We start from the raw sequence: 26,430 nt of genomic DNA, 5'->3' as shown, positions 1-26,430 counted from the left end.
GAATGAAAGAACCACGAATTGGTGTCTCCCTCTAAAAACCACATAAACTTAGATTTTTGTATCACCATACTATCTTTACGTTCTAAATTCAACCACACATTCTTGGATGCTTGAAATCTTTTACAAGCTATAAAATCACCTCCATATTGATTAAGAAGATCTACAACTTCCAAATCCAATATGTGCGTCTTTTTAATTGTATTTTTAACCTCAAAATCCACTTTTCTAAAAACCTCCACATTCCATCTCTTTAGATTATCCTTAAAGAGTTTAAGCTTCTCTTTCATCACAAATTTACTCTTACCCCAAATATTAGTCGAATTCCAAACTCCTTTGATGAAAGGAAGGAACTCTGGATGCTCGCACCAAGCAGTTTCAGACCCCAATTCACATTATTAGCATGATTGGGGTTGACTACTTTGTTGGTGGCCTCATTGGACCTCACCGGGAATTCTTATAATGATTTTGGGTGTCCCTCATACATATTAAAAAAATGATGGAAGATACTTTTCAATGCACGCTCGTTGAAATTGGTGTATTGATTTTATAAAGAGATCTTAATAATTGGCCACGGAGAACCTAGGAAGGTTCATGTATGAGCGCAATTTCGTTCTTTCCATAAGCTTACATTTGAAGGAATCCGCCACACAAATTATCTTCATTTGCCTTCATTTGCGTATTGATGGCAATGACATGTTCTAACAGATCGCTCTTTCCATCAAATGTTACCGAGGAAGGCAGCTTGAAGTCATTTTGCAAATAGAGGTTGGGGATCCAACTCCTTTGCGCCCTCTTGTGCATTCCCCTCCTATTATTATTGCTGGATGTTTAGGATGTCAGTTTGAAGGATATCGTTATGACAAAAAAACTTATCCATGACTACTTGCATCCTTTCTAGGATGTAATATGCGCTAGAGATGTATATGTGTCTTGTGCTCACCATTATGAAATAATGGTTGAGATACATAAATACTCTTTGAAGAAATAGGTCCAACCTCGGTTAGTTTTACCAACCCTGCGGTGGGCCCATACTGTATTTGTAAAAGTACAATGTTTGATACCATTCATGTGTTGTGCAAACAAAACCTCAATTTGTTTGATATCTAAATAAGTGATGGATTGATATGACCACTTACTTCCAAGTTCACTATCAGTCTAGTTTACTTTGGCCATCAAGCTTTCGTTACTAGGTTACTGCTCATTAATGTCATGCTTCTCCCTCGGCCTTTACTATAATAATCATTTACATCCGTTACGAACATTGCACTTTCATGGTTGTCATTGTCATCTTCTTTTTTCTGGGACTCATTCACATAATATCAATAAATCATCATGTGATTGTGGTTGAGTTAACTATTTATACCCAAAGTTGAATTGAATTCTTAGTTGGGTGGCGAACAAGTCAAGGACTCGAGGTCGGACTCACCTCGCTTATGTAAGCCTAAGTACTCTTCAAGAGTTTAGCGTGCTCTAGAGAGAATGAGTCGGATCCTGTTCATTCCATACGGGTTTAAGCCATTATCAACATATCGATACAAATTCAAATATAGAAGACAACAACCCTTCATCAAAAGATTTAAACTCCAATCAATCATGGTTTCTAGCTTATTATTTCGACAAACATTAAACTTTTTTTGTTAAAAGACCGACAACCTTAAAATGCTCATGAAACTAGAGAAAATAAATAAAAATGTGAAGGCTTAAAATCAACGAAAGAAATTTGAGTGACACAAAACTGATAATAAAAAAAAATGTCAGGTTAAGCTTCCCATATTAAAAGAAGTAATATTATTGAAATAACATATTTTGGCATAAGTTAAAGTGCCAATTATTAGTAAACTAACTAAATTATTCAACTAAGTAACCAACCATTGTTATGATATAGAGCAAACAAAATGCCTCAATTATATAAGATATCCTTTAATAGGATTAAACAACTACTCCACCTTGTTGAAAGTGTTACTAGGAGACATATTCTCGTATATCCTCTTTTTATATTGGTACCCCTTCAAATACATAAGTAAATTGTATTAGTTAGTGTTCAATAAAAATAGATAACATAACATTAAATATAATTAAAAAAATGAAGGTTACCTTTTGTGTTCCATAAATATAATCACAGTAGGTAAATACAGACGCAAAGTTTCCTTGACTTGTTCCACCAACAGAATGATGATAATCATGATATGTAGGACCTCCATAAAATGGTATATATTTTGTGAAACTCCAAGGAAATTCATAACCACTATGTGTCTCAATGGCTTCTAACTGTCGTAAAATGAACCATAACCAGAAGGTTACAATGTGTCCTGGAACCAATATTGGACCAAGTAATGCAGGGATACCAAAACTCCATAACTCAAACAAATGAACATATGGTCCTGCAAATCCAATAGGTGTTTTGTATTCATGATGAACTTTATGGATGTTTTCATAACCCCATTTACAATGTAGCATCCTATGAATCCAGTAGCTTGCATAATCTTCTATAAGAAAATAAACTAATAATTGCCAAAATAACTCCCACCTTGATGGCAAAGACAAACTTGTTCTGATTCCAAGCCACTATATAAAATTTGTGGTGAAAAATTAAAATGAATTCTTAGTTAAAAAAAAGCAAAAATATATAATATGGTAAAAATTATTAAATATTAGTTATGTTAAGAGCATATGAAATATTACTCCATCATATTTAAAATAAAATAATATCATTTTAACATATAAAATTTATTTAAAATTATTATTATTATATTTTTTAATTATTATTATGTACATTACTTCCAACTAATTAATAATATTAACTTAATAAAAATATGTAATATCTAATAACAATATTATTATATTTTTTAAAATTATATGCAAATATTTTAAACGATGTGATGAGCGAAAAAAAATATATACTTCCTCCGTTTATAAGTAGTTTTACGATTTTAATATAATATTTAGTTTTTCTTAATATTATTTTACTATTTTTTTCTCTTTCTATTTAATTTTTTTAATTTTTAGTTTTTATATCTATAACTATATATAAAGGGGATATATGTTTTTGGAATGACCTATTTTTTTTCTTCAAAATTATCCCTTATCTTTTTATAAATAACTTGAGTTATTGGTATCTTTTGTTCGTCACCAATTGATAAACTAACTTTCATCTTTCACAAAAAAATATAATATCTATAACTTCCATTAATTATTCAATGATGACACAAGTTAAAAATCTTCTTCTATTTTTTAAAAATTCCATCTCTTTCTCAATCAACATACTTTTTTTTTTGAATTTTTTTAATTCTATAATATTTTTATTTATTCAATTCTGATCAATGATCTTTTAATTCTTAAAGAAGAGATTAAGCTTCTTTCAAGTCAAGACCACGCCTACCCCCAGTTCTCACTATTATTTTTTGAAATGGTGTGGTTTTTAATGGTGTTTGCTTTTTCTTTTTAAATTTTAAATTTTAATTTTGCTTTTGATTTTCTATTATAATTTTCTAATATGCAGTTTTTTTACGTTCAATATAGTTTACTTTAATAACCTCTCACCATAGTTTTTAATCAAAAGTAAGAAGTGGTTGCTTGAAATCCTGAAATCTGATTTGCAATTTTATTTTAAGCATGTTGCAGTTTTTTTTTAAGAATCATTGCATTAGTAGAATGCGTGCATGCGTGCGTGCGAGAGAGAGACCATATCACAAAGTTTTTTACAAAAACCATTTATATTAAAATAAAAAATAAAAAATATCCTTTTATATTTTGACACGTGTGAATATTAAAAAAAACGGACAAACGCGTGCCTGTTTGGACGCTAGTTAAATATAAAAAAAATAAACAACATTTTCAAAGTTGTGTTTGTTGTATTCATATATTCAGTGATCTTTGCTTCCTTCAAGCTGAGAAGCCTCATGATGCAACTAACAAAGGTTGGCGTAGGAATTGTGGTTGCTCTCACCCATCATGTTTTAGTTTCACCATTATCGGAATAGCAACTACTCCTTTCACCACCGGAATATAATATATTGAAGAAGTAGTATCGATTCTAGTAATGGTGAGAATAACAACTTCGATAATGGTGGTGCTATAACATGACGCAACCTCTATTCACTTGGCTGCGTCATGAAGCTCTTTAGCTTGAAGAGAAGCAAAAATTGGTGAAAATATGAATAAGATAGCTTTGGAAATGTTGTTCATTTTGTTATAATTTAAAAATGAATGATGGAGCTACTTCTCTCACTATAAATGATGATAATTTATATTTATATCAATGTAATGAATGAATGTATATATAAAATGAGTACATTTAAATAAAACTCTTGTTTTTTGTCTTGTCCTAGAAATCTTGTTCAATATATTATATTTTGTTTGCTTTGGTTGGATTGGTTTGTTATGCTCTAAGCTTCAACCATCTATCTATTTAGAAATTGAAATTTGATAAAAATATTTCTTAAACCATTTTCAATTTCATCATGTCTAATTATTTTGTGTGTTGTGTGCAAGAACATGGAAAACATTCACGTCTAAGTTCTTCTTCGTAGTGAAAACCTTAATCTAATTAACATAAATGACCTGTAAAATCAAAATCACAAAACATCAAGGGTCGCTTTGAATTTTTAATCACTTTTGCATTTTAATTAAGTTTTCAAAATATATTTTATAATACTGTTTTAAAATGTGATTTTAAGAAGATAATAAAGCAAAAAAATCATTTAATAAATAACTTTTCGAAACGGTTTTTAAAATTAAAAAATTAAAAAATTCATTTGGTAAATTAATTCTTAAAAACAGTTCTAGAGATGAAAACTAAAAAAATTATTTGGTAATTTAATATTAGTTTTTATATTGATTAATAGAAGGTGAAAAATATTTTTATTAATTACTTATATTTAAATATACAAATATATAATTTAATTGCTGAATAAAACCGATTTAATTTTTTTATAGTTAAATATACAATTTAGTTAATTTTTTGCGTAGAGATTAGATTTATTCATATAAAATATTTATTTTTAGAATATAAAAAACTCTTTTTATTATTGAAATTATATATCTATTTTACTATTATTAGAAGTGGTAATTCAGAAACCTGAGTAAGATGTTGAAGCATCTTGTATGACGTCTTGGTTTGCTTCTCAACTTGACACACACAATTTTTTTTTACCTTCTTCAATCTTTAGTTTTGACATCATCTTTAGATATGATCTCCTCCATGCTCTTAACCTTGGATGAGGGCTGAGAGATCCACATATAGCAATTGTATTTGGATCTTGAACCCTTCATTAGCACCTCTTGATCTTTACTAGAGATGATACATTCAGACTTGTTGTAGCTAACGTTCATACCTTGATCACATAGTTGACTTATGTTGAACAAGTTAGTAGTTAATCCTTCTACCAATAACACATCATCAATACAAGGAAAACCTGGACTAGCTAGTTTGCCCATGCCTTTGATTCTTCCTCTAACTTCATTACCAAAGTTAACATAATTATTAGAGTAGGGCTTTAACTTTCCAAGTAAGCTCTTTTCACCAGTCATGTGCCTTGAACATCCACTAGAAAAATATAAATCTTCTCTTAGGGGAATTCAAAGAGATGTATGATCTATAAGAAGAATTACAATTTCCTTGGATTTTCATACTTTCTCTACTTGAGTTTTCTTCCCTTTCCTTCTGTTGTTCCTTGGCTGACTATAAGACTAAGGACATCCATACAGTCTATAACAAAAAGATCTTATATGGCCATATCTTCCACAATGGTGACACCTATAAAATGATTTCTTCTTGCCTTTGTTGTGAGGGGACACATGTTGAGCGGGATGCTGGGACACGTGGTCCTTCATTAGAAACTTATTTTTCTTTTTAGGAGCAACAAAATTCTTAGTGGAGAATTTGACCTTTTTGTTCACGGAACTATAGTCAAACTCTATTTCCTTATTCTCCCCAATCTCCTAGATCTCATATAACATATTAAAACAATTGTTCAATATATGAATAAATTTTATCATATTGTCAAGTTTGGACTTTAACAATGTGACTTCCTTTTCCAGACTTGCAATGGCTGAACCAAGCTTATCTTTTTCAAGGAGTAGAGCACTTATGATACTCTTTTGTTTCTCTTCTAGTTAAGTCCTTCTCCCTAACTTGAAAAACAACTTTGCATCTTTCTTCCTTAAAGATATGAGATGGCTCATTAGATCTCAAGATCTATGCATATGAAATACCTATGTTGGGATTATGAGGAACTTTGGGAGCAACCGTAAGTTCATTAACCAGTTTTTTTGGACGTTCAAAATTTCAATCCATCTTTATGAGTAGGTTTGGTTATATTTTCCCAATGAATCCTTCTTTGAAATCTTGGAATATTGACATACAACTTCCTACTTCTAATGAAAACATTATCCAACTTTGTAGCCATTAAAGCTTCATGTAGAATGTCAAAAAATATCACAAAACCATATCTCATGCCTTTAATATCTCTCTTCGAAGGAATAACAACCTCACAAATTTCTCCATAACTTTGTAAAGCTTCATACATGACGCAAGCCCCATAAACTTCTAGGAATGATGTGAAGAAGAAAGAAAAGGATCTTCTTCCGATGTCGTCTGCATCCCTGTTAGATCTTCCTTCATTGTCCCATTAGACTTTTGGAATCCACTTGTGTTTAAAGACCGCTCTCCATTATGAGTTTGTCATGATCAGGATTGCTAATTGTAGAGAACTAAGGTTTTAGAGAAAGTTAGAGAGAATGAGATATTTTCTCTCTCTCTCACACACACACGCACATAATTATAATAATACATTTTATGACGAAACTTTCACCTCACCCAACAAAAAACCGAGGTGTAAACTAGAGATGCGTCATATTTTAAATTTAAAAAAAATCATATATTCCATTGGTTGAGCTGGAAACCGATGGGTAAAGTGTGTATAGGACACGTCTTCGAATCTCGGCAACTACATTTTAACACCTTTTAATTTTGAATTTTTTTTATGAGATATTACCTCAGTTTTACTAAAAATCGAGGGGTAAAGTATATAGGGGCGCGCCTTCGAATCCCAACAACTATATTTTATCACTTTTTAATTTTTAAATTTTTTTTTGTGACACATTACTTTGGTTTTGCTGATAACAGAAGGGTACAATAGCGTTTTTTATTTTTTATTTATTTATGACCAATTTGATGAAAAGTTCAAGTAATTAATCTTTGTCTTCCATTTATAAAGAAAGAATGGTCAAAATATTGTCAAATCATCAATCCACTTGAAATATTAGTGATCTACGTGAAGGGGATACAAGTTTTTGGAATGACCTATTTTTTTCCAAAATTACCCATTATCTTTTTATAAATAACTTGAGTAGTTAATACTTCCATCTTTCTCAATTAACATACTTTTTTTTTGAATTTTTTTAATTCTATAATATTTTTATTTATTCAATTTCGATCAATGATCTTTTAATTCTTGAAGAAGAGATTAAGCTTATTTCAAGTCAAGACCACGCCTACCCCGAAATAAGAAACATTCACACTACTATTTTTTGAAATGGTGTGGTTTTTAATGGTGTGTGTTTTTTCTTTTTAAAATTTAAATTTCTATCTTATTTTTGATTTTCTATTATAATTTTCTAATATGCAGTTTTTTTTACTTTTAATATAGTTTATTTTAATAACCTCTCACCACATTTTTAAATCAAAAGTAAGAAGTGGTTGCTTGAAATCCTGAAATCTGATTTGCAATTTTATTTTAAGCATGTTGCAGATTTTTATTTCTTTTTTTAAAGCACCATTGCATTAGTAGAATGTGTATGTGCGTGCGTGCGTGCGTGAGAGAGAGAGGAACAAGCAACACATGATTAGAGAGAGACGGGGAAGAGGGAGATAAACCATATCACAAAGTTTTTTACAAAAAAAAATTTATATTCAAATAAAAAATAAAAAATATCCGTTTTATATTTTGACGCGTGTGAATATTAAAAAAATAGACAAACGGGCACGGGAGTACCCGTTTGGAAGCTAGTAATTAATAAAAATAATATGGTAATTTCCTAGATAATTTCTTTTTATATAAAATTTAATTATATTTTTTAATTTGCATAAAATATTCAAAATAATTTATGATTTGGGACCAACAAAATAATAAATAATATATACATATTTGTCATGAATATCACATCTACCCTAGGCTGACAAATAATGGCCTACCAATATGTGTAATCCGCAACTCAATTATTACTTTGTCCAAAATAACTATGTGTGGTCCCGTATATTTAGTTTTAATTTAATTTTTTTGTATTTTTAATAATGATTTTTATAAAATATTAAAAGTTTTTTAAATTAATTTTTTATAAACTGAAAGATTAATTTTAACATTTTATAACAAAAATATACAATATTAAAAGATTAAAAAATAATTAAAATTAAAATTTTTCAAAAACAAAATCTCAAAAATAATTTTTATAAGAAGTTATTTGAAATAGGCTTAAATTTAAGTTATTTTTTGAATTTTAATATCCAAAAAGAAATTATAGTAAAAGAATGGAATATTTAACATACTTTTTAGAATAACTATTTAAACTATTTTTTACTGAAGCTTTTCCTAAAGAAATTTGTCATAAATATTTTTCAACAAAAATATATAACATAATAAATTTATTATAAAAAAATGGGGACATATAATTTTTGAGATATAGCTACAAAAACTGAAACATATAGCTACGAAAATCTGCTTACCTTTTATAGATTTAAAAATGATTTTTGAGAATAACATACTTCAAAATAAAAATATGATAATATAAATTTTAGTAATTTATAAAAATATTTGACAAACAATTAATTCGTATGATTATTAGTAATTATACTTTTATTTTTAAAAAAATGTAAAGTTTTATAGAAATGAAGATCCCTATCTTTTCTCTTAGAAATAGAACCATGTGAATTATGAAAAAAACAAACACCACTATTGTTAAAAACAAATTAATACAACTAAATATGTATAACTTTTTAATTCTTCTGATCCTAAGTAACTTTACTCACACATAAATATTAAAAAAAAGTAGGTACACTTTCCATTTTAGTTGAACTATTTTATTTCATTAAAGAAAATAATTTTTTTAAACTAAATTTAAACAATTTTAATTTTTTCCTCACATTTTTACATTTAAAATGAATAACATATTTATTTATATGATAACTTATCATATTTCAAACAAATAAAATCAATTATTTAAAACCAAATACATCATCAGTATTAGGTAAAAAAAAATATGAATAAGAGACAAAAATTATTTCAATTTAAAATAAAAAGACTAAAAGACTAATATCATAAATCAGTTAAAATAAAAGATTTAAAATTGTTATTAATATTAAAAAATAAGCGTAAGTTGTGTAAGATTCATATTGTTTGAAAAAGTAAAAGTTGAACAATTCATAAATTAGAGTAAATATGTGAACTTATACACTAATTGTTTTAAATTTTTGAATGAATATGTGATATTATCGTTCAATTGTTTGAACCGGTCTTTGATTTTTAGGAAAGGCTTCCACACCCCACCTAAATGTTTTCCTTCATGAATCATCAATTAAACTCAAAAATAATTAAACCCAAAAAAATAAAAGGTTAATAATTAAGATAATAGTTTAATTAATGATTAGATGAGTTCATTTGCAGTGATAAATGTTTTCATAACTTAAAAATAATTCAACAAAAACATAATTAAACCCAAATAAATATAAGGTTAATAATTTAGATAATAGTTTAAACTCAAAAATAATTAAATCCAAAAAATAAAAGGTTAATAATTAAGATAATTGCATACCTTAATAAAAGGATAAGAAACGATCTGAAGAGGACCAACAGCAATGATAAATGTTTTGATAACATATTTGTAACATTTGAACATTTCCAAGAATGTCCTTTTAACCGAAGGTTGAATCTTGTATTTGTTCAACTTCTTGCATCCACTTAGCTCAATCAATGCAAATGGAATGGGGGCTATAGAGTAAAACAAGCACAAGAATAGAGTGTTGTGGCAATGAAGAACAAAGTCAGATTTTTTGGCAGAGTAATTGAACCAAACTGTCTCAGCAAAAGTGAGGTTTCTACCAAGTGCATCTTTTGATTCTTCCAGAGTATGATAAGGGATCATAGTGAGAGAATGTGGAGAGAAAAATAGAGCTTAATATGTTTAAATGGAGAAGGAGAGAGAAAGTTTGTGCGGTTGTATATAGAGTGGCAATTACATGATATCCATCCAATAATTTATCTATCAAATGCATCTAAACCAAATTTTATTTTATGGATTAAGTGAAACCTATTCATTTAAGAGAATTTTTTCGGTCATCATTCAAATATAATCTGACACACCCTAATTTTCGATTATACCCGTATTATATTTGACAAATCAATAATTTGGCAGTGTATGTCAAAAGTCCGGTATGCATTTATACAATTTTTAAAAAAATATCAGTGTGTGAAAAAACATACCGATTTTTCGTAAAACCTTGAAAAATACGGTAGTGTTAAATCATTGATTTTTTTAAAAACTTCCTATATCTTTTCGGATTTTTAGAGGAACTGCAAAAAATTCGGTTGTGTAATTTTAACGGTTGAGATTTTATCGATAATTTTGCACGGCTGTGATTGCACCGACAGTTGTGTCACTACGCCAAAAACTGGAATAGACAGCGCCCCTTAGAGGGCGCTTTATTACAAAAGCGCACTCTAAAGTGAAGAGAAAAAATAAGGAGCGAACAACTGGAATAGACAGCGCCCCTTAGAGGGCGCTTTTGTAATAAAGCGCCCTCTAAGGTGAAGCGAAAAAATAAGGAGGAGATAGAGGGACAACAATACAGGGCGCTTTTCAGAAAGCGCCCTCTAAGGTTACCCTTAGAGGGCGCTTTTAAAAAAGCGCTTTATAAGTCCATGTGCATTTCCAGTTTATAAAGCGCTTTTGGAAAGCCTTAGAGAGCGCTTTTAGAAGCGCCCTCTTAGGCCCCCTTTAGAGGGCGCTTTTGTAACAAAGCGCCCTCTAAAGTGAAGCCAAAAAAGAAATGGAGGGACAACAATAGAGGGCGCTTTTGTGAAAGCGCCCTCTAAGGTTACCCTTAGAGGGCGCTTTTGAAAAAGCGCTCTCTAAGTCCATGTACATTTCCAGTTTATAAAGCGCTTCTGGAAAGCCTTAGAGAGCGCTTTCATAAGCGCCCTCTTAGGCCCCCTTTAGAGGGCGCTTTTTTTCCACAAGCGCCCTCTAATGTCTCCTTTAGTAAACATTAAAATTATAACATACTGCGCGTTTTGTTATTTCACTATCTGTTATTAGCGTTCTTTTTCACGTTAGGGTTCTGAGGCGTTTTCCTTCCACCTCTGTTAGATCTACATGCGCGTTTCCTCCTTCTACCAATCAAAGGTACACGCTTTTCCCAATTACTGTTTTATGTTATTGCTTTGTTTTAGCTTTGCCCAATTTCTGTTTTACCTTATTACTGCGCGTTTCCTCCTTCTACGTTTGTTTCGACCATGATAGCGGATGCACTAGGAAATTGACGGTTGGTTTTTAGTGACCATGATTGCGGATGCAATGGGTTATACGACCTATGAACATCTGATTTTGTGTCAACACCAGTATCATTAGAAACCTAGGTCCAAATGTGTTTGAACTCTTCTGAAATTGTTTTTTATTTATTCTAATTAGTAATGGATAATACATGGATGTCTTCCAATCGGTTGTCGAGAGAGTACGAGAATGGGGTATCAGAATTCGTTAAGTTTGCCGTTGCGCACGCCGAAGACCCCAGTAGAATGATATGTCCTTGCTTGGGTTGTTGTTATGGGAAACGGGTTGACGCAGTTCAGTTGACATCGCATCTAATGAGGCATGGAATTGATCGAAGTTATACATGTTGGAATTTGCATGGTGAGAAAAGTAACGAGAATGTTGAACCGGGGGATAGTACGACCTATGCCTCAAACTATAGTGGCGCAGATACATACGATTGTGATCGAGTTGAAGAGATTGCAGAAGCACTTGAAGGAGATCTTAAGGATTGTCCCGAAATGTTTGAGAGGTTGGTAAGTGATGCAGAGAAACCTTTGTATGATGGTTGCACTAAATTCACAAGATTGTCTGCGGTATTAAAGTTGTACAACTTAAAGGCGGGCAATGGGTGGTCGGATAAAAGTTTCACAGAGTTATTAGCCCTTTTGAAAGATATGCTTCCTGAGGATAATGTTCTTCCCAATCGAACATATGAGACCAAAAAGATGTTGTGCTCTATTGGCATGAGCTATGATAAGATACATGCATGTCCAAACGATTGCGTTTTGTTTCGAAATGAGTATGCATCGTTAAATGAGTGTCCTAAATGCGGTGTCTCGCGATATAAGAACAAGTTGTCTCCAGCAAAGGTCTTGTGGTATTTTCCTGTTATTCCGAGATTTAGACGCATGTTTCGTAGTGAAACCGATTCAAGACACTTGACCTGGCATGCAGATGAAAGAATTATAGATGGAAAGTATCGACATCCGGCAGATTCACCACAGTGGTTGAAAATTGATAATGATTATCCTGAATTTGGAGAAGAATCAAGAAACCTTCGCTTGGCATTATCTACTGATGGAATGAACCCACACGGTATCCAGAGTATCTCACACAGTACATGGCCTGTGATTATTATGATTTATAACCTACCTCCATGGCTATGTATGAAGCGTAAGTACATGATGTTGTCTATGTTGATTTCTGGACCTAAACAACCAGGGAATGACATAGACGTGTACTTGAAGCCCTTAATCGAAGATTTAAAGATTTTGTGGGAGACCGGTGTGGAGGTTTATGATGGATATAGGAAAGAAAGTTTCAACTTGAGGGCGATGTTGTTTGGCACAATTAATGATTTTCCAGCATACGGAAATCTATCAGGGTATAGCATAAAAGGTCAATGTGCGTGTCCTGTTTGTGAAGATAAAACAGATTGGAAGCGCTTGGAGTTTGGTCAGAAGAATGTCTTTCTCGGTCATCGGAGATTCTTAAATTCAAATCATCACTACCGTGGATGGAGAAAGGCGTTCAATGGAGAGACAGAACAAGGCAGAGCTCCACCTATATTGACGGGTGATCAAATTTTTGAAAAGGTGAAAGATTTGGATACTCAGTTTGGCAAGCCTTTTGCCCACACACTTGTCAAAAGTGGGTGGAAGAAGAGGTCAGTTTTTTTTGAATTGCCGTATTGGAAGTCCTTGTATGTGAGACATTTTCTTGATGTTATGCATATTGAAAAAAATGTATTTGAAAGTGTTATTGGCACGTTACTCAATATACAAGGAAAGTCTAAGGATGGCCTTAAGGCAAGAAAGGACTTGATAGCGATGGGAATAAGAACTGAATTAGGACCCTTGAAGAAAGGAAAACGAACATATCTACCGCCTGCTGCTTATACTCTATCTAGAAAGGAGAAAAAAACATTGTGTAAGTTTCTAAGTGAAGTTAAAGTTCCAGAAGGGTACTCTTCAGATATTAGAAGACTTGTGTCTATGAAAGACCTCAAGTTAAAGAGTTTAAAGACCCATGATTGCCATGTTATAATGGAACATTTTCTCCCAATAGGTATACGTTCTATTCTTCCAGAAAAAGTAAGAAGCTCTATAACTAAGTTGTGTTCTTTCTTCAAGTCAATTTGCAGTAAGGTGATCAATCCTGCGATCTTACCAATGTTGCAAAAAGAAATCGTTATTACTTTGTGTGAGCTTGAAATGTTTTTTCCTCCATCATTTTTTGACATAATGGTACATCTAGTTGTTCATCTTGTGAAAGAGACACAATTGTGTGGACCAGCTTATATGAGATGGATGTACCCTGTTGAACGTTATATGAAAATATTAAAAGGGTACGTGAAGAACCGAAGTCGACCAGAAGGTTGTATGGTTGAAAGATACATTGTTGAAGAAGCGATTGAGTTTTGTACTGAATATTTGTCTAATGTTCAGTCAATCGGACTCCCCAAGTCTCAGCTTGTCGAAAAGAAAGAAGGAAAAAATCTAATTGGAAATAAAATCGTGGCAGTATCAAGGGTCGAACGGGATCAAGTGCATTTGTATGTTCTGCACAATGAGAATGAGGTTGAGCCGTATGTTGAAATTCACAAGGATGTTCTCCGAGGTTTAAATCCCAATAGAAATGAAAATTGGATAGTACGAGAGCACAATCGATGTTTTATACCTTGGTTTAAGGATCATATTTATTCAAAGTATTATTCAGATCCCGCTTCAATAACAGAAAGGTTGAGATGCTTAGCATATGGTCCAAGTTTCCATGTTTTTTCTTATAGCGCATACGCGATTAATGGATACACATTTTATACCAAAGAACAAGATGATAAAAGTACTATGCAGAATAGTGGTGTCACCGTGGTAGCTGAAGCAATGCACATATCAAGTGTGAAGGACTTAAACCCCAAATTTGCAAATTTGTCGTATTTTGGTGTTATCGAGCGCATTTGGGTGTTTGATTATGAGAAGTTTCAGATTCCTATATTTGGTTGCAAGTGGGTTGAAAATAATAACGGCATTCGAATGGATAAGTCAGGATTTTTGCAAGTGGATCTTAATAGGGTGGGATACAAAGATGAGTCTTTTATTCTAGCCTCTCAAGCTAGACAAGTGTTCTATGTCAATGATCCGAAAAGTACGAAATGGTCTATAGTTCTTTTTTCCAACAAAGTAATTGATGAAAACACTGGAGATCAAGGTGATATTGATGTTGAGATTGAATCGTTTACCAGAAATGATCAAGATGAGAATATTATATCAAATGATTCATATATTAGAAATGATCATAATGAGGGTATTTGGATCAATCCAACCGTCCGTGTTGTTAAGAGACATGTAGAACATATTCCAACCAAGAAAAGAAAGAGAACTTAGTGAAAAAGGTACAGGTCAAATGATTTTAATTGTCCGCCTTTATTACAGGTAAAATGACTTTTATGATTTTAATTGTTTTTACATTTGTCATCTGATTTTAATTGTTTTCTTTTTTACAGGTAAAATGATGATGCTGGATATTTGTTTAGATGGAGATGCTCTATTGTCGTCAAACCTCATTCGCGTAGATGATGATGCTGGATATTTGAAAGTATCCCTCTACGACAATGGAACATGTCCATCTAAACATATATCAATTCTATCTTCAAAAGATAAGGGTTCAATGTTGGCAAGTTACATTGGTTTCCTTGTTCGACAACATATTCCGATTACATGTGATAATTGGAGAAGTCTGGACTTGAAGGTTGGCAAAGAAAAAATATGGTCGGAGATACAGGTACTTACCATATATTGTTATATGTTTTTTGTTGCATCAACTTTGCAGCCCTGTATTGTAGGCAGAATTTAGGACTTCTCAAAGTTGATTTCTTGTTACTTTGTCGTTCATAAAATACACCACTAAATTCTATGCGTTTAATTTTTAATTTTTTTTCATCAGGCTTGTGTCTCAATAGAGGATGGGTATCTACCTAAAGTTACTTTTGTAGTGGTCCAAAAGAGACATCACACCCGTCTCTTTCCTGTCAATCCCAAAGAGACCGATAGAAGTGGAAATATTATGCCAGGTTTTTTCAATATATTTCTCAACACCAGCATTTGTCACCCTAGGGAATTTGATTTTTACCTTAACAGCCATGCAGGAATTCAGGTAATATTAGCTATGTCATTTAACTTTATGCCATTGTTTACTATTTGTTGCTCAATCGCCTTTTGACAGTTCTGTGTTATTTGCATTTGGACGTGTTCTTTTTGCAGGGGACTACTTATGCTGCCATCTGTTGTTTTGGTTGAGCCTTATTTTGTATGGATGTGCGATAGAACTACTAGACAGCTTTTGGATATACAGAACATGTTTGCCACCATGGGTGGATGGACGTTTTTGTTTAGTATTGGTTAGAACTACTAGACAGCTTTTGGATACAGTGGTCACTGGGTGTTGGTTGCTATGTTTTATTCTCTTAATTGTAGTACTTTGAGAATATGTTGTTGTATATTGTTGATCAAAGAATCATATATTAATGTTGTATATATGGAGGATTAATGTTGTATATAAATGGATTCATGTTGTATATATCAATGGATTAATGGTGTATAACATTGGATTAAAGGATGAAATCAATATGAATTTTACACTTTTGCAGCATGCGAACAGGTTACCAATTAAATATATATCCACTGTTTTTCAAACAAATTTTTTTAAAATAACTAACACTTTAGAGGACGCTTTGTCCAGAAAGCGCCCTCTAAACACTTTACATTGACAACTTTAGAGGGCGCTTTGTCCAGAAAGCGCCCTCTAAACACTTTACATTGACAACTTTAGAGGGCGCTTTGTCCAGAAAGCGCCCTCTAAACACTTTACATTGACAACTTTAGAGGGCGCTTTTTCCTGAAAGCGCCCTCTAAACACTTTACAATGACAACTTTAGAGGGCGCTTCTTCGTGAAAGCGCCCTCTAAACACTTTACATTGACAACTTTAGAGGGCGCTTTTTCCAGAAAGCGCCCTCTAAACACTTTACAATGACAACTTTAGAGGGCGCTTTTTCAGAAAGCGCCCTCTAAGGTGTCCCTTTATGGACCACTCCAGAGGGCGCTTTTTTCTTAAAGCGCACTATAATGTGGCCACTTTAGACAGCGCTTTCTCCAGGAGAACAAAGCGCTGTCTTTACCTATGCCAGCGTCAGATTAGAGGGCGCTTAAAAGCGCTGTTATAGGCCAAAATAAGCGTCCTCTTTTCCCTTATTTGGCGTAGTGTGTGTGGTTCAAAATGAATTCAAACTTGTATAAATTGGGATCATGTGTTGATAAAAAGAACATCTCTATTCATTTATGGCATGCGTGATTTTCAACCGGGTGAAACCTCCGGTTAATTTTGGGCTCCCAAATGACACTACATGTCTCGCTCTTCAAAGATTCAAATTGAATAATATGTAAGCCGATACCGAAAACAGAGAGATGAATAAGATTGAGTTTCGTGCACCATGTATTGATACTTATGGAATGGTGAAATATGACCATATTGATATGAAGACTAATGAAGATTCAAAAGTTATGTAGAGAAGATATCAGTGTATACTATCAAAGAGACTGATCGAGTTTGATGTGAAAATTTCTAGATCTGTCGACGACATAATCATGATGTTGAAACTATAACACCCTTCTAAAATACCCCAAATATATAATTAAAATAATAAACATATAACAATCAGAGTAATTATGCCCTTCAAGGGTGTCACACATAATATTCCACAAGATTCAACAATATGACGGTCATGCTCTTTTATTTATTCAAAACATAAACATTTGCATAAAACGCAGCGGATAGAGATCTCCTCAATCATGTAAAACATGTAACATTCACATGTAAATTATTCAACAACATAAAACATCCCATCCCGATGTTACATCTATCAGAGCACGACCCACTAAGGAGACTACCCTAGACTCCAAGCATTCGCTTCTACTCAACTCATTTCTCGTTACCTGAAAAATAGTTGTAAGGGTGAGTTCCTCAATCAATATAATAAGCATTATAGAATATAATGTCATGTTAAGTAATTTAACACATTAATCACCCTAATCGCAACATACAATCAGTAACAGCACAACAGCTCAACCTCAATATAAAGCACAAGTATAATCTCAAATCATACTCCATAACAACACAAACACACGTATAATATTGGAATACATCCATTCATTTTATACGCCATACATACATTATGCAATGAGACTCCACACATGCGGTACCGACTATTCTTGAACATATAGTTCAAGCTCACCGATCCCTCCAGATACGGCTACTAAGCTCACTAGTCCCACTCATTTGAGACCTAGTGACTCACTCACTAATTCCTCACCATGGGAATTAGCTACAGCCCCGAAGGCTAGACTATGCACACTAATCATCTAGCATGCAAACATCAACAACAAACCCACAATGGTTCACTCACTAATTCCTCACCATGGGAATTAGCTACAGCCCCAAAGGCTATGCTATGCACGCTAATCATCTAGCAATGCAGCATCAACAACAATTCACAACGGACATACGCTCACACTCTAAGCCATACAACAGTCCATTCACACATACATGCATAATACATACATTCACATCATTATGCATACCATCATACATCATCAACACATGTATCAACACATCATTATCATGTAAATCAATTAAACACAGTATTAGCACACTCTACTAATACCTATACTGCTCAAAACAGCGGGAAATAATCCCTATTACATCATACGCCAACATAGGCCAACTCTCAATTATGTACACAACATTAAAAAGCCAATTTTTCCACTCTGTAACAGTGTTAACCGGTTAACGCCCTGGGTTAACCGGTTAACGCAGGCAAAAACACATTTTCTGGCAAAACGCAACAGTGTTAACCGGTTAACGCCCTGGGTTAACCGGTTAACGCAGGCAAAACAGTACATTTTCACAATTCGCAACAGTGTTAACCGGTTAACACCCTGGGTTAACCGGTTAACGCAGACAAAACAGCAGTTCCTGCGCTAACACAAGGCAGAATGCAGAATTCTCCACACTTTCCGCCGTTGGAGGACTTCCGGACCTCCGATTCCGATTCCGTAAAAAGCTACACTATCGGAAAATCACGACACATACAATCACGGATTCAATTTCAGTTTTTAACACAGTTTAACCAACGTAATTCCAGCACTCACCAATCCCAATTAAGGTCAAATAACGGCTTATCACTACCCATCACATATTATCCCATAATACCCATTAATCGACGATAAACCCCCCTTACCTGATTAATCCGACAAATCTTTGAGCTCCAAGCTTTTCTCTCTTCAACCTTCAGCCCTTGCTCTGTCTCTTTGCCCTTTTCCTCTTTCACGATCGTCTCTCTGTTTTCACGTGAAACTTTCTTTTTACCAAAATGGGATTCTTTCTCTTATTTCCAACATATATATATTTTCCGAATAATAATAATAATCCAAAAATAATAATAATAAAATTTCCAATTATTTAATTAAATTAATAAATAAATTATTAACTCAATTTAAATAATTATTTTATTATTATCGGGGTGTTACAGAAACGTCCAAAATCATATGGTAGTGTCTAAGTTTTGCATGTATTTATTATTGACAAGTTATGTAATTTTCAGTGTTAAGTTATGTTCATCTTGCAATAATGAAAGCGACAAAATATTATCTAATAAACTGTACGGTCCAAATGTCTGAGTAATAATACACATAATATACAAATAATACAAAAATAATCATATTATCTACATAAGTCTCCACGGACTATGTGTGCTGCCTGCAAGGCCAAAATATAAACCTCACTATTTGTGTTTATCAAACTCATGAGTTTATCCATAACGACTATTATAATCTGCAGACGTTATTTGTCGTCCATTCCATGTAGAGGCGGTGACACGTTATCAGAAGACCCCCCAGCATGAGAAGGTCCAACATCATCTCCATGCTCAATAGGCAGGATGATGTGATGGTGTGACACAATAAGGTACCACTCCAAATACCCATCCACACACCGCGCAAGGAACTCATCTCCATTGCAGATCTCTAATGGCACGGGCATAGCTGATAATATTACCATTAAACCATCTATCAATGCCCTTAGATGAAATAACATGGATTGGCCGTGGGATGTCCTGGACATACAGAAACTGGAACATATACCTCTCAGGTAAGTGTGTAGCCACTAAGGTCTCCCATCACAGATAATAAATAAAAATAAAGTGTCATCGAACTCCTGATGCACTATATGATCTACGTTAGGTGTCCAGATGACATCATCTTTAACTAGCGTATCAATCAACCTTTTGGGTGTGCATGCCTGAACTTCCATCTCTTGGCCAATGTGGAGTCAATAGTGGTACAAATAACCCACCTCTCACAATTGGAGGGGAAATGCTTGTATATCCAATACATCACAAGAACATAGGAAAATCAAGAAATGTCATAAATAATAACTAAATTAATAAGAAATAATAAATTTTTATACCTGAAATAAACTTATATAATTGGATATCTACCTAGTCTCAAAGATAGTCACATCTCCAAGTGTTGAATAAAGAACAGTCAATGCAACACACCTCCATACTCCGCTGACATGGTCAAAGTTACTAAACATCCACATGTACTTTAAATTAATATATACATGAGATTTATCTGTTAAGATAATACATCCTATAAGATGTAGCATGTATACCATGGCGACTGCCTCATACATAGATTGTTGCACCACCTTGACATACCTCTCCCAAAGCCAAGATAGGAAAAAATGAACACCCCTATTAGCCTTTATATAGGCAACTAAAGCCTGACTCAAACTATACAAGCCGACTCAAACACAAAATATACAAAATATAAAATACAAAATTACAAATTACATTTCGATACTACTTTATCTTGTATTCGACTCTGTCGAATAAAGCTAAATACGACAATTTCGACTAACTGTTTTGACCTAATCGAATGCTAACTTCTATAATATTAGAGTGTTGAAGTGAGTGATTGATATGTTGCACCATTCTCTGTCACTTTTTAAGAGAAACCTTAACTAACAAATTTTGCTTTAAATTATAAATTGAGACAAAGGTAGCTATGGATTTTGTGTCAACTACTTTTAATAACAATCTCTTTGTAGGGAAACTGATTATGTGATCTGAACGGTCTGATTTCAAATCAACTATTTAATTTTTGTTCGGTCTGAGATTAACGTGTGCGTAATATTGTTTCAGCTATTCACATCTGTCAAGGTCTCTTTTTACTGCTTCACCGTTTCATTTTATTGTCAACAACCCTTAGGTAAGCCACCTTCATCATTGTAGCAGCTTATGTAACTTACATTGCTCAAATTGGTGCCTCTTATCAATGATAATAAATGGTTCTCACACAAGTCAAATTTTACCTATGCCCTGAAGTCTCTTTTCAAATATTATGTCAATTATATACATGTGATATATATTTATCTTCTTTTCTAGTAGTGATATAACATGATCATTTTGTTAGAAGATTCATGGTCATTATTTTCTATTTGTTGTATGATTCACCTTACAAATATCGATCACAAAAACAAATTTTTAATATATTTTTTAACTCCCCATTCTTCTTTCTATTAATTTTCTTATTTGATGTTTGTACAGACTAGTGTTTCTCCTAAAGACATATATGCATATCACTTCTTCTTTTATATATATAAATATGTCTCTCACTCTCTTTTAAGCATAACTTTTTTATTAATAAAATAATACTAAATGATGAGCGTTCTTTTTAATTTTGGATTTTCACTATGTTTGGGAAGAATATAGAAATGGAATGGTTTAGAAAGGGGATATGTGTTAGGAGGTTACTTTTTCAATGTCCAATCAATAAAAATATATTGTTTTTTTAAATATTTTTTTTAATTTTACATATTTTATATTCTATTACAATATGTATTTTTAGGAAACAAAACCTAAATGACAATATTACGTATCACATTTTTAACATTTTGTAAAACATAATCTTAATGATACATTTGTAAAACAAAATTATATATAATATACTTAAACAACACATATTTTGTATCAAAACTATTATAAAAAGAAAAGGATATTCTGAAAGAAAAAAAACATCCCTTTGCTCTTGTAACGTATTTCATATCTATTATTTATTTATTTTCAACTTATTTTGCTTCTTGGTTCCAACTTAACAACTTCACTAGTACAAAAAGAATAATATAATTTGTAAATTTACACCCGTTTTACAAAAAACGGGTGTAAAAAGCAAATGCGGTGGCAGTTTTGTAAATAAAGTCTTATTTTGAATTTTAGTACGTAACAATAGACACCCTATTTTTAAATAACGGGTGTAAATTCAAATATTATTTATTATCAACTCTATATTACACCTGATATTCAAAAAAAGGGTGTAAATTTAAAAATAAAAATAAAATATTCGTGCCTTAAATAATAACTTTTATTATTCTTATTTGTTTAATCTTAAATTTTCTTAAAAAAATAATAAATTTTAATATTAATATATAACAATAGACACCCTATATTTAAAAATAGGGTGTATAATTATAACAATATAAATGACTAAATTTATATTAAACCCGTTATATTAAAATAGAGATAGATGAAGTTACTTAGAAAATAAACTAATAGGAAATTTAGGTTTGAGTTTAGGGAAGGTAAAAATTGTTTTCTTTCTGTCTTGTTGTTGGTCTAAACTAGGTAGTTTATGATTCAATCTCAAATGAATATATATATATATATATATATATATATATATATATATATATATATATATATATATATATATATATATATATATATATATATATATATTATTACTAAAAATCATTCCAAAACTTAAAAAAACAAAAAAACTAAACTAAACTTACCATGTGTCAATTTCTTTTAAAAAATAAGGAAATTTCAACTTTACACAGTAACCGTAGAAGAGAGTACTACAATTTTTTTAATTAAAAGAGTGCCCTAACACATTTAAAGCCCAAATTATACTTTCCTATGCATAGGACTACCACTTCAATATTTTGCACGCTGCACAAGCTAGCTTAGGTGTATTCATCACCCACTCTTCAAACTTCCCCTGTGCCGTTCTACTTCCTATTTATTCTACCTTCCTCCTCCTCACAACAACGCTTGCGGCGACGGCACACACGACGGAGACAGTTTCTTCTCACATTACACGATATCAAACATGGAGATGCAGTGTGCAATCAAGAACAATGTTACTGAGGTATTTGTACCGTTTAATAATTGTTTATGTAATGCAAGCTTTCTTTGTCCATGGTGCTCAGATTCTACCAAGATATCAAACATGGAGATGCAGTGTGCAATCAAGAACAATGTTACTGAGGTATTTTCTTTGAAATGATTTTTGTCCTTTTGTTCTGTTCATGATTATTCTGCAATTGGAAATGATTGTTACAGTAACTTACATGTTGATTTTACAGTTAATTGGAAACACTCCCATGGTTTATCTGAACAAAGTTGTGGAAGGCTGTGTTGCTCAAATTGCTGCCAAGTTGGAGTCAATGGAACCTTGTTCAAGCGTCAAAGATAGGTAGGTATCAAAAGAGTTTTTTCTTTTTCATAAGTTAGGTTTTATTGTTTCTTTTCTGATATTTGATTTTTTTCTCTGTGCTATACCACTGAAATAGAATCAGAGATTCAATTATTAGGGATTTTTTTTTGGATAGTCTCATAGAAGTGAAACTAGAGTTGATCGGAAATAGTGGATTTTGGATTCACAGTTTGTTATGGTGGTTTGCTGTTTCCGATGCGGTGGAGAGGAGGCTGACCTGTAAGGTTAACGCTCCAACCCTCAAGTCAGTAAGAGAGTGAAAAGTGGAATTTGAATGAGAAATGATTTGAATACATGTGGAGTGGCGTATTTTTCTCTTTAAATAGGGGGATGGTTGATAACTGCACACGTGCGGAACGGCGTGCGATGTGGTTAGCAGTTGGGTTGGTTTGGGCTGTTAGCATGATGTTCTCGTGAGGGGTTACCTACGACACCAAGGAAAAGGGGTATACCTGTTCCGTAATTGGACTTCCGTAGAAGTTGATATTGCTAGGTTGGACGTTATCACTAGGGTTCGAACTCTGATACTCACGGTTGTGTGTGAGTTTCTAGTGGTTATTACCACTTCGTATTCAGTGAAAAAAAGGTATCAATCTTAGAGAAGCGTATATCCTTCGTTGCATCTACCAAACCAAATGCTATGATTTTTGAATTATGGTTTAATTTTAGAAACATTTATTACTTTTCCTAATCAGCTTGTTGAACTACATACTCAAATTCCATTTGTTATTCGTCTTTTCTTCACTAGGCAATTATTCGGTATTTTAATTCCAAACTCTGACATTTGAACGGCGACATACTAACCGGATGTGTTACGTGTCTATATTAAAGGCATGCATCTGATTCAGGGAATTGGTGCTGGCATTGTTCCTGAAGTGCTGGATGTTAATCTACTTGATGAAATTATTCAGGTTACAAGTGAAGAAGCTATAGAAACTGCTAAACAGTTAGCACTAAAAGAAGGTTTGCTGGTATGGCCATGGTTATAAATTTATACCGATTTATCTACTGATATAAGCACTTGTAAGACTGTTTGAGAAAGCTTATGAAAACAGCTTATGATTTGTCCATAAGTTGTTTTCGTCTTATTCTATTTTTATAGGTTGAAAATGATGTTTTAGGTTGGGATTTCGTCTGGAGCAGCAGCCGCAGCAGCAATAAAACTGGGAAAGAGGCCAGAAAATTCCGGCAAACTCATCGCTGTACGTTTATGCGCCTCTCAATAATTCAAAAAATAATTCTGGAATGATATATTTAGAGTTGTGAAACTATTTGGCATTAAAAAAATACACCTTCAACTTTGTTTCATTAATACTTGATATTTCATGTGCATTGATATGGTGATAAGAGTGTTTCAAGTAACAGACGAATCCACGTCGTTTTGGATGGTGCAGGTGGTGTTCCCTAGTTTCGGCGAGCGGTACCTTTCCTCTCAGTTGTTTGAGTCTTATAGACATGAGGCAGAGAAGATGACATTTGATTAGAGGAAATTGTTCTGATAATAGAAACAAAACAAAAAAAGATGCTTAAATGCAAGGTATCTTGAAAAAGGAATGTGCTCCCTCTTTGTATTGACTCTTGGAATGAAGTAAGAATCTTTAAGAATATCCATTTCAGAATTCCCTTTGGCCTCTTTGTAGTTTTTTAATCACCAGTCTGTGTTTCTATCTGTGAAGCAAGGACACTAACATAGACACCACAAACGATACAATACTGATATGTAGATGATAATTTAAAAAATTTAATAAATTGAATGTAATCTCAAGTGGCAGTGTCGTGTCGGTGTTGGTGTCTGATACTAACACAGACTCGGACACACCTTTTTACAGAGGTGTTAGTGCCTAATTTCTCTGCACTATTACTCTGCTCCTCTCATTAACATTTTTTCTATGACTGTAAAATCACTGCTTTTTCATGTGTATCTTTTTTGTGCGTGCTTATTTTATATTGGTTGGTTAGTCTTTTTGATCGCATGCTTATTGGTTGCGTTTCAAGAGGATTTGTTGAGTAGCTTTGTGTTCTTTTACTTATCATGATTTCTACATTATGAATGATACTAGTTTTTTGAATGAAGGAATTGTTGTTGAACTCTTGTATAGAGCCTATGAAGCACGAACACACCGAAAACTACTCCGACACTTATACGACGACACTGAAAATAATTTTAAAAAATGAATAAATTAGATGTGTGATGGTCGAGGTGTCCGACACGGACGGACACACATTTTTTCACAGGTGTCCATAACTAGAGTAACGGACACACTTTTTTTCACAGGTGTCCATAACTAGAGTAACGGACACACTTTTTTTCACAGGTGATGATTGAAGAGGCCAAAGGTGATGAAAGTTTGATGGTTGACCCTCCCGAACTAAAGCGATATGAGGCATGGTTGATGGCTCGACAGAAGCCATCGGGAAATTTTACATCTGAGGCAACAAACTTAGTAGCATCTAAGATTGTAAGTAATAAAAGATTTATTGATAAATTTAAATTTCATTCATAACTTAGTAATCATTTTACATCATTTTTATATGTAAATTATTGTTTTAACATGTAGTTGTTTAATTTATTATATGTTTGAACTTGCAGATATTCACAAACACCTCATCATATGAAAAAGAGTCAATTGATCACATCCGACAACTTTGGGCTCAATTCTTTTTGCAAAAGGTTGAAGAGCAAGAGAACCAGGAAAAGAAAGATTTAATGACAAAACAGAAGCGATTAAAAAAAACTTATATATAGATATATTTTTGTTCCATGAATGATTTATTGGTACAAGTTACATGAACAAAGTGGTTGAATTTTTTTCTTACATGAATACAATTTTTGTTGATGTATGACTTGGTGCAAGATTCTAAAGATTAGAGAAATGTTTGTTTTGGTTATTTTTGTTTTTTATTGAATATCCAGGAATATATAAAAATATTTGGTTTAATGAAATTTCAAATAAAATATTTTTAAAAAAATTGAGATATTTTACACCCTTCATACACAAAATAGGGTGTAAATGTGTTAAAATTAAATGTAATTATAAGATATTTTACATTTGATATATCAAAAATAGGGTGTAAATATTTGTCATTTTACACCCGTTTGAATTATAATAGGGTGTAAATTCGTTTAACTTCAATGTATGTAGGTGACAATTTACACCCCTTTTATATTAAATAGGGTGTAAATGTCCTAAAATTCAATGTATATATCTACCAATTACACCTTTTTTTATCTAAAACAGGGTGTAATAGGTGACAATTTACACCCGTTTTATATTAAATAGGGTGTAAAT

The 26,430-nt window shown here is 32.6% G+C and overlaps 3 protein-coding genes across 4 annotated transcripts; 2 read left to right on the top strand and 1 right to left on the bottom strand.

Annotated features, from left to right (window-relative positions):
* Positions 1-1,736: 1,736 nt before the first annotated feature.
* On the bottom strand, positions 1,737-10,235 carry LOC127127223 (methylsterol monooxygenase 1-2). The gene is made up of 3 exons (XM_051056358.1): positions 9,808-10,235; positions 2,095-2,565; positions 1,737-2,006 (listed from the first exon to the last, which is right to left on the bottom strand). Exons 1-3 carry the CDS (start codon positions 10,135-10,137, stop codon positions 1,938-1,940), a joined length of 870 nt encoding a protein of 289 aa, XP_050912315.1. The 5' UTR covers positions 10,138-10,235; the 3' UTR covers positions 1,737-1,937.
* A 12,336-nt stretch (positions 10,236-22,571) lies between these two features.
* On the top strand, positions 22,572-23,400 carry LOC127130958 (bifunctional cystathionine gamma-lyase/cysteine synthase). The gene is made up of 3 exons (XM_051059909.1): positions 22,572-22,912; positions 23,010-23,119; positions 23,217-23,400. The coding sequence occupies exons 1-3, from the start codon at positions 22,754-22,756 to the stop codon at positions 23,398-23,400; spliced, it is 453 nt and encodes a 150-aa protein (XP_050915866.1). The 5' UTR covers positions 22,572-22,753.
* A 245-nt stretch (positions 23,401-23,645) lies between these two features.
* Positions 23,646-24,630, top strand: LOC127129191 (cysteine synthase). 2 transcript variants are annotated; one of them, XM_051058469.1, is made up of 3 exons: positions 23,646-24,111; positions 24,243-24,342; positions 24,535-24,606. In XM_051058469.1, the coding sequence occupies exons 1-3, from the start codon at positions 23,974-23,976 to the stop codon at positions 24,546-24,548; spliced, it is 252 nt and encodes an 83-aa protein (XP_050914426.1). In that variant the 5' UTR covers positions 23,646-23,973; the 3' UTR covers positions 24,549-24,606. The 2 variants fall into 2 exon arrangements, with proteins under 2 accessions (XP_050914426.1, XP_050914425.1); XM_051058468.1 differs by having other exon boundaries at positions 23,753-24,111; positions 24,262-24,342; positions 24,535-24,630.
* The last annotated feature ends 1,800 nt before the right edge of the window (positions 24,631-26,430 follow it).

This window comes from Lathyrus oleraceus, chromosome 3, assembly GCF_024323335.1.
Source record: "Lathyrus oleraceus cultivar Zhongwan6 chromosome 3, CAAS_Psat_ZW6_1.0, whole genome shotgun sequence".
NCBI lineage: Eukaryota > Viridiplantae > Streptophyta > Magnoliopsida > Fabales > Fabaceae > Lathyrus > Lathyrus oleraceus.
The sequence above is the reverse complement of the archived record's forward strand: the minus strand, read 5'-3'. Positions and strand labels throughout refer to the sequence as shown.